Consider the following 13,334-nt stretch of genomic DNA (forward strand, 5'->3'; position numbering starts at 1 on the left):
ACAAACATCTACTTATCATTTCACAGTAAATTGGCACAAAGTAGCGACGCCCTCCTCTCCCTCTTGAAGCTGTATGAGTAACAGTGCCTTTGAATCATTCCCAGACAAAATCAGCCTTTTTGGTATAAACACTCCCCATAACACCCATGCCAGTATAAACACCCCAACATCCCACAGACGTTACAGAAACATGACTAGCGTATTTTGTTTAAAAACAGCGGTCGGCATATACTAGCAGTTCTCATCATTCACTTTCTTGAGTGAAACGCTCATGGTTCCAACTGTACAGGTATGCAAAGTCGTTAAAGAATCCAGGCGGGTTTGTATTCCCACATTTAGGTGTCTTCCCTACTTGTACTTGTTTGTTTGGGTGCAGGAAAAAAGAAAATGGACTAAACGTGTATGTTCATAGCAAACAGGGGGTGTTCTAGGGAAATCATCACTAATCTGCACCCAGCCTCACCACATAAAGCAGTAATCCCAGCTTCTAGCCCTCATGACAAGGAAGGTGAAGTGAAATCCAACGTGCTGTTGTCCTATGTTGGCAGATAGACAGCTTCAGTGCCTTTGCTGCTCACACTAAAAACTGACAGTTCCTGTCAGCTCCTTGTTGTTATGCAGAGCCATGTGGGTAACAGCAAAACTGACAACCATTGGCTCAGTTGCACTCGGCTGGGACGCGGCGGAGTTGCCAGTGGCAGAATGGGCACACTGAAGAAGGCTGCGGGACACGTCCCCACCTGGAGCTGCTGGAGAAGCAAAGGCACAGCTCCTCGCATGGCGGAGTTGGTAAACCGCCAGCAGAAGCAAGGAGAGCAGACTGATCTGGGAGAGGGCAGGGCCAAGATGTACCTCCCCACTTGCAGCATTAAAACCCTAGGAGCCTCTGAGAGACTCTGGTGGCTATACAGTATGGACAAGCATCCAGGCACATAGGCTGAATTGTAGTCATATGCATCGCCGTATGCTCGAAACGACACGAGCCACAAGGTGTGTATTACATCTCCTTATAAACGCTACCACGCACAGGATGGTGCGCACAGGTATGCTGCAGAGTCATATTCAGAACCTGAAAATTAACTTTTGGAAAAGGAAGGCAGGATCAATCCTCAGTGCGAGTACCACCTTCGCTGGGGTAGGGAACAGCAGCTGGCTCCTCTCCAATGGCTTCAGCAAGGGCAGTGGGCAGCACCCCACGCCTCCCCTGTGAGCGACAGAGCTCTGCTTCCATAACTGCATCATTAGGATATTATCAGAATTAGAATTTACAGCCTCCAAATGACTTAAAACTACCGGCTAATTCTTTCTGTCTCATAAGCTTGGGCAGAGAGCCCAGGCAGCCCTTTCCTTTTACCCAGGAACAGGCTCAGTGCTGTTCCACCAAACCCACAGCACGGCATGTTGCCTGCAATCCTAACTCCCCCACTACCAGCCACTTTCTAAGTGTGATACACAGTCTGTGCAGGGCTTTGCTAATCAACATGAGCGTCACCACCCGGTTCCACTTTGTGACTTTTTCCAACACTCTGGGCCATACTTCAGAAAAACGCAGCGTGCAGCTCTTTCATGCCACCCCTTACACCTATGAAATGGAGCCCTACCTTGATGGAGTCTCTGTCTGCATGCAGAGCAGCCCCCGTGTGCAAGGAGGGGAGGAGGCGGTGGCAGGGGATGAGGAGGTGGGGGGAGAGAGAAAGAGAAAAGTGCTAGTTAGTTTACATAAAATTATACATTTATCATACTCGGAAGAAAGAATCCTGATGTCTGTTAAATAATAAATTGCACAGATGTTAACTTTCCTGTACAGTTAATTATTAATACTGTATAGCCAGATTTATGAAACTGGATTTCTAGCATTTGAACACAATTTCTGGCTACTTCTAGGTAATAAATACTGAAGCAATTAGCTAGGAATCCTTGTGAAAATTCCTTTTTTTGTTGTTGGTTTGGTTTGTTTTTTTTTAAAGAGGAGAGTTTAAAAAAAGGAAAGAAGAGAAATGAATGAAGACACACACTTATCTGGCAGCACCTACCTCTTTGGTGATCGTTATCATGGTGCTTCTTCTCATCTTTAATTGGGAGGTGGGACTGCCCCCCCAGCGCACTGGACAGTGCCAGGAGACCAGCACTGCTGCCAATGGGTGGGATGGCTGGAGGCTGCAAGCCCGAGGGGTGCGGAGTGAGCGGCACGGGAAGACCATGTCCATGTGACAAATGCTGGGCCTGGAGTTGTTGCTGCTGTGAAAAACGAAACACAGATATTGAATTTGTTCAGGGAGCCAGGGGTTGTCTGATTGATCCTGTACATCAAATGTGATTGATCATATCAACCAATGCTTCTGATCGATCCAGATATCAACTCTCACAAACACCCTGGCATTTTAAAAATGTCCATATGTTTGGACACAACAGAATCGGTAAACTTCAGGCTGAATTAAAAGAACAACAAAAAATTTTAAAAAAAGAATAAAGGAAAGGAATTTTACAGTTTTGGTGAAATTTTTATGTCTCTGATGGAGGTATTGCATTTTACTCTTTCTAGCAGAAATGCACCACGTACACGTCTAATCAAAACATATGTAACTATAAAAGCAGTTATATAATGCTAAAAAAAAGCAGCTGAAAATTGAGAAAATTAGTGTTAAACAGTTCTCCCAGCGCTACTGCACAGCATGCAGTGAGAGTTAATTTGAAAGAGAAAACCTGAATTAACAATCCAGAAAAGGAAACTGGTTGCAGCCACCGTTTTAAGCCCTTTAAGTGTCCTCAGCGGTACTTGAGCAAATTACTAAAGAAAATCTAATGTAGCAAGGCTTGGGTCCTCCTGTAGGCTTGCTCAATAATGCTGAAATAATTGGGCACTCTGTGCACGTTTAGTGATGCTCGAATGAAAAGCTAGAGGCCTGCCCTTGTACTCTTCTCTAGCTGCTGACTCTGTGTTGTGACAGGTTTATTTGAGTGGGACTGTGATGCATGCACCAGTAACTGCGCTGACAAGAGTTTAAAGTCATTTTTACCAGTACACTGGCAACACATAGAGAAAGCCCTTGAGAGGTTCGAATTGGAGTGCTTGACCTCAACTAGGGCTGCACCAAGCTCTGTGCTATACTAACCACTGTGGGATAGGCAGATTGTTTGTTGCTACTCAATGAGAAGGCGGGGGGGGGGGGGGGGTGGAACCAGGTGAAAAAGCTATGTTAACTATATCCCAAGTGAGATCTGTTCAGGTCTAAGGCTTGCCCACTAACCGTCCAACTAATTTCTGTTCATACAGTAACTAGATCAGCTCTGAAATTTTCTTTTTGTTTTCAAGCAGTCACTGCTCAGGACTCAGGGTAAATCGAATCAAAAGTCCTCTAGGATTGCTCTCTCCCCCCTGCAAGTCTGTATAGAGGACTTTGGAAGAAGAAGAAATAAAAACTTAACTCGCTTTGCATAAAAACATTCCATTTTAAATTCCTAATTGCAAAGATTCAAGTCCTACTTTTGTTTGGTTTTCACTTGAGCCTAAATTCACTTCCCACCTTGCAACCCAGCTCTTTAATGAAACAAGAGACAATACACTCTTCATTTTTCTCCTCCCTCCCTAGCATGAATCTCTACGTAAGGGCTGAAAGTAAAAGACTGAGAGTCACATACAGCATACTAGGTAAGTCGCGCAGCACACTGCACGCATGCCTCCCTCAACACCCCCCTCTGAAAGTACAGATCCTTCTCTTACTCTTGGAAGTACAACCCAGGTGGTAGAATCAGACTGGCAGTGGCACATGTATGTCATCCAACCCAGATCAGTGCCAGGGAAAGGAGGGGAACAATCCAAAAGGAAGGCAAAGGAAAAAAAATTTAAAATACAAAAAATAAGGGGGGGGGGCACAAAAAAAACCACAAACAAACAAACAAAAACCCAAAACCCACAACAGAAACAAAATTCTTCCAGGTGGAAGAGGGAAGGCTCAATCCTTTCCCTGGTTGCAAACCCATGTCATGCCAGCAGGTGCTCCTTCTTGTAGAAAGTATCAAACACATTTTTCTTGCTTGATACTATTATGGAAGGATGCTTCATTTCTCAGAATTTTAAATTAACTACAATGAAACGAAGCAAGAGCCAACAGTGCAATGTTTAGCTTCAGGGTTTGAATGGGGCTGCCTTACAGCAAGGGAACAATCTGGCACGCCTGATTTGGGGAGGGAGGAAGAGAAGGAGAGAAAGAAAAGGAATGGACAAAATAATCTGTGTTCTGGAGTCTCATTTTAAACAAGGAATTTCCCATTCCTGTTCGAGAACATGCTATAAACCACTACAAGAAGGCATCTGCCTGAATCCGCCAGTGGTTTGAAGCAAAGACTTTGAGGAGAGCCTGAGCATATCAACAGTGAGAGAGCTTTCCCCTTGTTAAGTATTTCTCTGTCAACCAAAGTGTACCAGGTAAGGGACACTCATTGCACAGTACTGTACAATCCATATAGATCTGCCTAATGACCCACCCAGTTTGCATTATATGACCTCCTCTATGGATACAGGATGGTTTCCGAAGAGCTTGAAGAAAACTGCACCGCGAGTGCAATCCCCCTTTTTACTGCTCTTTGTTAGGAACCTCTCTACATAGCTCAGTAAGACAGCAGCACAGACTGCACCTTGGATGTACTGAACATCATTAATGCCTCCCAGATATAACATGGGCATTAGGAGTAGTATGGGTAATGACACCTCAGTGCCTAGTGGCTTGACATCACCCAGAACAGCATGGCTGGCCCAGTCCCTCTTGGCCAAGAACTGACATGTTTTCACTGCAAGTTGAATTCCAGAGAGCTCTGAAAATAACTGGAGAGAGTAGGAAAAAAAAAAAAACCAAACCAACAGCCTTCCTGCCGTGGAGAACCCTTCTGAGGAGACCAAGCTCTTCCATGGAAAATGATGGGAACATCAAATCTAGAAAGAACATGGCCCCTGCAGTGACAAAATTGTCATTCACTGATACAGCAGAAGTTTGGTGCAATTTAGTCACATTGTAACGGCACAAAAACACTTTGGTATGAAAACCAGACTGCTAAATAAATCTAAGCTAACACCCAAAATTCCAGTATAGCCCCGCATGCCTGTGCCACACAGACATGGATAACGTGGGTCTAAAAGTTCAACAACAGGAGGAGGATCGTTGACTAGGATTGCATTGGTACAGGAAAGGACTATGAGCTCCTCCAACACCTTCAGCACTGTCATACGGCAAAAGTGCGGCACTGGTCTGAAAACAGAAATGACAAGAATTCAAGTGAAACACTGGGCAAGCTTTTGCTCTCAGAATCTAAAAGAGCAAAAGGAAAAAAAATATATAATTTCATAATTAAGCACTGTTTGCTAACAGACGTACTCAAGAAGGTAAAGACAAAGTGACAGTGCATCTCTAACTGCCACTTCCAGATCTTTGAAATCTATTACTAAATTCAAATGCCCACGATATTCACAGCTTTGGTTTGCTTTTCCACTGCCGATAGGTGTCACTGGTGAGCATCAGCTTCGCGGGTGGCCTGTACACAGCTGCTTGGTTGCAGGGAAAGTTATAAAAACAGGGCAATTCCTTAACCCACTCGGCATCAGGTTAGTGCTACAAAGTGGTAAAAAAAGGTGGTCTCCTCTAGTCATCAAAATGCCAAAGATATGGAGGAGTAAGACAACTGACAGATATTCTCCCCATACAGAAACACCCCACTGTGGAAGAAAGTTTACATTTCTTTCTGCCTATACCATGAATTTAGATCATAAAATCTGACACAATTTAAAAACTTGCAAGGAAGGCCTGAAAATGAGCCAACTGAGCAACCACATAATTTTTTTGATGTTGCTGTAATGCTTTCACTTCCCACTGCTCCATCTTCCCTTTAATTTGTTATCCTCAGTCATGTTATTTATGAACTCTTAGCATGTGGTTAACTTTAGACAATCCCATCACAGCTGACTACCGTATGCGTAAAGTCAAGCATACATTTTCAGCATCAACGCATAATAGGTGAAAACTTGCAAAGGCATTACACCAGTCTTTATTATGCTGTAAATTTCCCAGAACTATTTAAAAACAAAACCAGCAACAGTTAGCTACCAAGAGATATGCCCTACAGAACTGCGAATAGATTGCAATGTTTTTAAGAAACATCCGACACACAAAAATATAAGAGCAAGAGTAAACCCAGCAGTCAGAAAGAAGCCAAAAAAGAAGACTGTGTTCTTTTTGGTAGTAAGTTTAGGAAGATGATCACTGAAATCAGCTCAGTAGTAAAAACTGAAGTAAAACTTTCAAGACATATTAACACATGTCAAATAAAGATAACATCTGGTTACTACTAATCTGGTTTTATTTTTTAATTTTCTGTATATTGTTCTAGGCAGTCTACAGTAAAGAGTAAAATAACTCCAAAGCCACATCTAAACAAATGGGTAAAAAGGCTTTGCAAAAGGTTCTTATCTGAGTATCACTAATTTTTACAACTGCAATTCTAAATATTGATGCTTAGCCTAATTCTTTTCCCAACACATCTTAAGAGATCAAATTTAAAGTAAAATGTGATAATAAACCCACTAACAAATTAGCTTCTAATGCTCTCTTGTTATAGTCAGCACATTCAAAGCCTATTTTCCTGGAAAAGGTTCAAGTTTTTACTGGATACTTTCCAAGCAGCTCTGTGTCACAGTAATCTACCACTTTTCCTCTTACAGACCCTGAAAGTTCACAGCCATTATCCAAACAACCTGAACATACTCCTCTAACCTGAAGTCATTTCTAATGTTAACAAACTAATGTCTCAAAAAGACATTTTATATCTATATACATGCGTGCACTACCCATACCTGCAATACGGCTGGGAGGCGACCTCAAAAACTCTGGATATAATAGCTTCATTGTCTGAAATTTGTTAGATGAAGTGATTGATTGCTCAGGGTGAATCATTAGTAAGATAGCATACAGATAAAACAGGAACCAAGATGAAGAGCAAATAAAGACATAAAAATAATGGCTCGAGAGTACGCAGTATCAATGTCAATGGTTTAAAGACCAGCAAGAAAAGGAAGTCCTTTGGCACACACAATTATGAGTGTGCTTAGGATGATAGGAAATTTTATCTGTCATGCCTGTTCGCACCCCTGACACGATGTGCACTGTTTGTACTTCCTTTGTACAATTCTCTCTCTGCTGGCACACCACTACAAAAAAGGTTTTTCTGATGCTAAAATACAACACAGCAAAACAGCCTACAAAGAGAGTCATGGAGCAGTTCCTCCAGTGGAATGGTCCTGGAGCTCTGTGCATGTATATCGCATCATTGGTTTGCCATAAAGAGACTGTGGTACAGATGTAGGGTAGAGCAATCTACTATCTTTACTCTTCTAAGGGAGAGTGATCATTTAGCAAATGAACGTGCCCAGTGTGAAAGAAAGGTATCAGAGATTGGTGGGGACTCTAAACAATCAGGCGCAGCTTATATACTGGAAAACACAAATGTTGTTTCTGTTCACAAAGGGGAATGAATGCACTGTTTAGAAAAAATCTAGGAAAAAAAAATGAAAAACGGTGAAAAAAGAGGGAGAATAAGGAGAATAATAATAATAATAAACTTTTTAAAAAAAGCAGCAAATGCCAAGCTTCTTACTCTCTAAGAATCAGTAATTTCTGCCTTTGAGAATGCTGACTGTACAGGAGGAAAGCAAGCTCCACTGAGAAAACTATGGGGGGAAGGGAAAAAATCAATAGCTGTCATTAATCAGAAGGGGAGCATTTAGAACTCCTACATAAATAACAAAGAAACTATCAGGATCATATCTCTACAAATTGCCTCAAAGATCTTTTAAGTGATCTAGGAACAAAAAGTCACCTCCCGAATCATATTGTGGGATGAAAGGCAATATATGCAGAGCACATTTCCGTTCTTAATCATATATATAGGAATATCTGTCAGGATATATGTTTCACCATTTGTCCTCCCTTCCCCCCTTATGACTATTTTTCACTCAGTGAAACAGCATAGACAGAGGACAAAAGTAACAAAAAAATTAATACAACCTACTAGCAAATGAAGATTTGTGGTTAAAAAGGCCAGCATTTTAATAAAGGAAAAACCTAGCCCCCTGCAAAAGACCAAGTGCACCTTCCCCCAGAATCCTGGAGTTCAGTAGTTCCTTCTTCTGCTTGCAAGACTCCTCTCCATCTCAATTTCACACTGGAGGCGGAGGGAGGCAGAATTAGGCTCTTTAGAATCACTTTCTATTATCATTTAATAAAGGGCAGAAATTCTTGCATAAATCATGCCACTTAAGCTCTCTTCTCCTTCCTTCTCCCCCATCAATTGCTATCTAAGGCAAAGAAAATCCACATCTCCTGCAAGAGAAGGCTGAAAGCACCAAATGCAAGTAAGCTCAAGGTCTTACCTCATGGAGTGCCAGTGGTGCGAAATGGGCCACACATACCAAACCTCCACTTCAAAGCTTTTTCACAAAGACCAATGCAGAGAAAAGAGTAACGATCACAGCAACTGGGTGTATTCTGTTACAGCTGAACAGATGGCAAAAATCAGCTCTGAATAGGTAAGTGCACACTGGTTGGAGTACCTTATTTACCAAGTGCTCCACTCACATCCTATCCATGGACCCTAGGAAGAGATCTTCTCTCCTCTGGACTGACAGTAGGAAAACAGTGTCCCTGTTGTGACCTGGTGAATCTTGGTCCTTTTCTTTAGAGCTAGAAAATGAGAGCAGTGACTATGCTCTTCCCAGCAGAGTCCTAAATAACCTTCTTCTAGGGCTCTCCCATGAAAAAGTTTCTGAAACTCTGGGCTACATAAACATGACTGAAAAGTGAAAAAAGTACCATCTGAGATGTATAATGAATCAAACAATAAAAGCTAGAAGAAAAGTTAAGCAATGCCACTGGTCACAGAGAGACCCGAGTTGCTAAATCTATAAGCAATTCTATCACCAGAGCTTTTAATGTGGCAACTGTAATTCACTTCTAAGCTTCCTCACAAGGTATAGTCTAAGAGCCATGTAGTCTTAGCATAAAAGACATGCATGTTAAGCATCTCACACATGCATTTCTTTAATGCATCTTTAAAAGTCAATCCTTAGCAAGTCAAATTTCTGGATAGCAATTACTGAGAAGCACTGGCTCCGTAACTCTGTAAGAGCTAACGCTATGTTTCATCATGCTTACAACACATAAACACACACTGTGTTGGATTTCAGCAAATTGTCTTTGCTTGGGATAAAAACCCAGATTGCTTCGACTGATCCATTCTTCCAACCCATTCTGCATCTTTAAAGACTGCCATTTCTGCTGCAGCTCCGGTCCTGTGCAGAGCAGTGTAATGCCTACTCTTCTCAGTGGTGAGCAGCCTCCTCCCACAGGTCAACATTAGGTGTTAGGACACATGGATATCATTATGTCTCTCCAAGCAGATTTCATTGAGAGATGTAGTATTCTGTCCCTTTAACATAGTGCTGATTAGTCAAATAACTGAAACTTAAAGTGATTTCTTTTGCTTTAGTGCAGTTTCCCAGCTGCAGCAGCTTTGATAAAGGAAAGTCTTGACAAGGATTAAATCACCTGGATTTAAGTCGCAGCTCCAAGACTGTGGAAGGACCGCTTGTTCTGTTTGCCTCAGCCTTCTCCAAAGGTAGAACAGGGAAAGCATTACTCCCTTGTTTCAGAAACATTACTGGAGTAAGTTCATCAATCCTTGTGATGCATTCATATACTAAGTATATTTCATATACTGTGAAGTCAGACATTCTGAAGTATCAGACAATTTCAAGATTTAAGACCACTTAAACTCCTTCTTCATGGATGAACTTAACATCTGCAAATACTTTCCTTATGCAATACTTTACTGTCCGTCCCAGTTAAGCACTAAAGCCCTCGGTTTAGCCTATGTTTAAGATTGAAGACACCAAAAGAACTACCCACATACGTGAAGAAAAGCAAACGCTTAACTGGTCCACTGTATGAAATCCTAGTCCTCATTCACAGCTGTAGGCAACAGCCTACCAAGTGTGGTTGGGAAGAAGTCTAGATAACAAATATACAACCCTGTTTAGGAGTGATATTTGAGCTCTACGGTATGAAACCATGACCCAGTAATAACCGTCTTTAGGCTATACTGTACAGTAAGGGTACATGTTTAAATGGGCTGCATCTCCATTGAGTATATAAACATCGCTAATTTTGCAATGAAGCCTCTTTGGGAAACCCCTGCCTTCACAATACTTCAAAATCAAAAGATCCTTTATACACTTTTCCTCCTATTCCAAAGCACTGGTACAAGGCCATCACTGAAGGCAATATATAGTACATAACGGACCAAGAGTCTGATGGGAGTATGGCAAATCTATATTTGGTTGGAGACAGCTTCCATACACTGGAGTACAGACCACCTTGGCAACAGCGTTTTCTCCTTTCTACTGTGTGTGAAGTGAGACCGTACAAAAATAAGTAATCAATAAAATATTGCATATGTTCATGCAGTAGAACATGAAGAAAATTCTCCGTAGGACTCCTCATATCTGCACAGATTAATCCTAATTAAAAAAAAAAAAGATACGGTGGTCACATAGCTTTGGTGCCAGGGTTTGGATAACCTTGGGAAACATGGAGGCAGAAGTCAGCTCTCCTGCCTGATCAGATACAGTATGTGAGCCATAACACTCATGTCACATGCACTTACTTAAGCAAAACAAGCAGGGCCTCTGGCATCAGCATATTGGCAGTGAGATGTAATAAGTGGTCTGCACTTCACACTGCAGTGTTACTGACTGCTATATAGCGATAGACCAATATAAATTCAGCAGCTACCACAGCTACTGAAAATAGGAGGAGAAGAGGAAAACAGTGGCAGCCCATTCCAAGAGTAACAACGGCATTTAAAATCCATCCTCAGAGTGGTTTTTTTCAGTAAATATGGAATCTGGAATTATTTACTTTCTAATTAATTCCCTCAAAAATCCCTAAAAAGATCCCGTGCCTCATTTTCAGCTTTCTTAAATCAGGATAACGCTGCATATGAAGAGATTTATTTAAATTAGGCCTCCCCTTTAAGGCTCGCTCTTAAACTGGCCCCTGGGTATATGGGGAGAAGAAAAATTCCTACAAAACACCTCTTCCCCCCCCAAAACCAAAGTGTCTTTAACCTAGCCAGACTTCAGATGAATAATTCAAAACCAGAAGTGCTCACCCAAAAGCCTTCTATGTCTGCAATTCCCTCTACAACTCAATTTCAGGCACTAGGCAGCATCAAAGAATTTGCAGGACCGTATCATCACACATCCTCCATACAAAAGCAGCAAACAAGAGTAATTAAACAGGGAAGAATGAATTTCAACATTTCTTGCGGGTACACAAACAAACACAACTCAAAGCACGCACCCATTAAGTCAACCTCCTCTGCCACCTCCCACTGTAACAACCTGTGTACAACACGTGGCAGATGGCCAACTTGTTTCACAGCATTTAAGCTTCCACCACTGCTTAATATGCCTTTGAACAAGAAATACAGAAGGGCTGGAGAGACAAGTGACTGTTGCCCCCATGCTACAACACACTTGCCCGTTCTACCGCCATCCCCTATCCTCCCCGCAGCTCCCATTTCTGAACACGCACGCTTGGCAGGAATGACTTTGCCGTACAAACGGGAATCAAAACATTTCCCCTCAGCTGCCTGGGTTCAACCCCAAAAACCTCTCGCTCTTCCTCGCAGTGCAAGCACACGCGAGAGGCAGAAACAACCCACCCTCCGCGAGGAGCGGGAGATGCCTCTGTACGTTAATCACCAACGCAAAAAAGCCCCTCGGCATTTGGCGACAGGAGCCCTGGACCACGGGCACCATGGCAATGATAGCATGCACCGACGCCAAGTTTTTATTACAACTTGTGTGTACTTATCTGCACCGCACCACTTCCAGAGGTTTCCACAACTGCAATGGCATACTGTTATTTTTTAAACAGGCGGCGTTCTCCACAGCTGTGAAATGGACTGCTCGCTTGAAAGCAACCAAAAATTACACACCTTTCGCGATGGGCCAAACAAGCACCTCAGCCTCAAACACAGGGTAGAAATTGTGACAAGCGGTGTATTAAAGAAGGAACTTTATAGCTTGATGATTATATGTGACAATACAGGAGTCCTTTCTTCCAGTAACTGCCATTTGCTTATTTTTAAAGAAGATAGTAAAAGTGACATAATAAAACAAGATCTTTAAAAATTAAACCAAAGCCTTTTTCTTTTCACTCAGATGTATAGAATGGTAAAGGAAAAATCATTTAAATCATTTCCTTAGTAATACAAGGAATATTTAAATAGATTTAATAGTGCTGCTCCAAACCAATGAATTACGAGTTTAAAACCTATTAAAATGTAATGTTTTTTTCCTGAGCTGAGGGGAGAGAGATTTAAATCCACTGAATTTTAATATTTCAGCTTGAGCTGCAGGAGGTAGAGAAAGTCCAAATGAACTATTCCATCAGCACCATTCAAGCATGAACATTTTAATCAGTTTTACTTCCTTGGAGTTCTCCAACACAGTTTACGCTGTCATTCTGAAAGCACTTAACACAGAGGGTGTGAAAAACCACCAAGGCTTGTTATTGCCTTCACAATTGATGGCAAATAATTTTGCAGACTTCCTATCATTAAAATGTCACTGCTAAAAATTGAGGTTCAGCATTTCTTGTGCTAAACTGCATTTTCTTTGAACACCATCACATACCTGTTCTTAAGTTTTTGGTACATTTATCTCTCTCCATGTGATAAACAGGCACACAAGCAGTAGCCTCCATTTCTGCCTTTCTACCCAACAGCAGTTGAAAACTGACTATTTTAAACAGAGGAAGAAATAAAAAAAAGACTCTGATGTATTTCTTATAAAGTTGCAAGTTAATTCTCTAGTTCCCTTATTAAAACGTAACCACATTCACACAGCATGCTCCAATTATATAGCATAATGGATTTAAAAAATAAAAAAAAAAAACCACCACCAAAAAAAAAAAGCAAAAAGAACCCACCACATTTTAAGAGAGTTAGATGACTCAATTTAATAATACAGGAAATGAAAACATCATTCCTAATTAGATCATATTACTGATTTAAGGCAACAATTTCTATGTTGTTTCAACAGTGTGATCTTGCAGATTCTAATTTAAAAACATGGCAGCTGTGACACATGACAAGATCAACTGGATACATCACACTGCTCATCCTGATACACCCAACCTGGAAAGGAGCTCTGGATGCGTACTACAAATTGCTCCGAGCAAGAATGCTGTACCATACCATCCACGGCAAACACCAGATGCAGA

The 13,334-nt window shown here is 41.6% G+C and overlaps 1 protein-coding gene across 4 annotated transcripts in view; it reads right to left on the bottom strand.

Moving 5' to 3' along the window:
* Nucleotides 1-13,334, bottom strand: part of TLE4 (TLE family member 4, transcriptional corepressor) — a 100,304-nt gene that overhangs the window by 41,318 nt on the left and 45,652 nt on the right. For 3 of the 4 annotated variants that reach the window (XM_030004659.2, XM_030004660.2, XM_030004657.2), the window contains 2 exons: nucleotides 2,034-2,238; nucleotides 1,602-1,618 (listed from right to left, as the gene is read on the bottom strand). In XM_030004659.2, the coding sequence (XP_029860519.1) occupies nucleotides 1,602-1,618; nucleotides 2,034-2,238 (222 nt within the window). The remainder of the gene's footprint in view (nucleotides 1-1,601; nucleotides 1,619-2,033; nucleotides 2,239-13,334) is intronic. The other variant, XM_030004658.2, reaches the window with a different exon arrangement.

The sequence above is a fragment of the Aquila chrysaetos genome, chromosome Z (assembly GCF_900496995.4).
Source record: "Aquila chrysaetos chrysaetos chromosome Z, bAquChr1.4, whole genome shotgun sequence".
Classification (NCBI taxonomy): Eukaryota; Metazoa; Chordata; class Aves; order Accipitriformes; family Accipitridae; genus Aquila; species Aquila chrysaetos.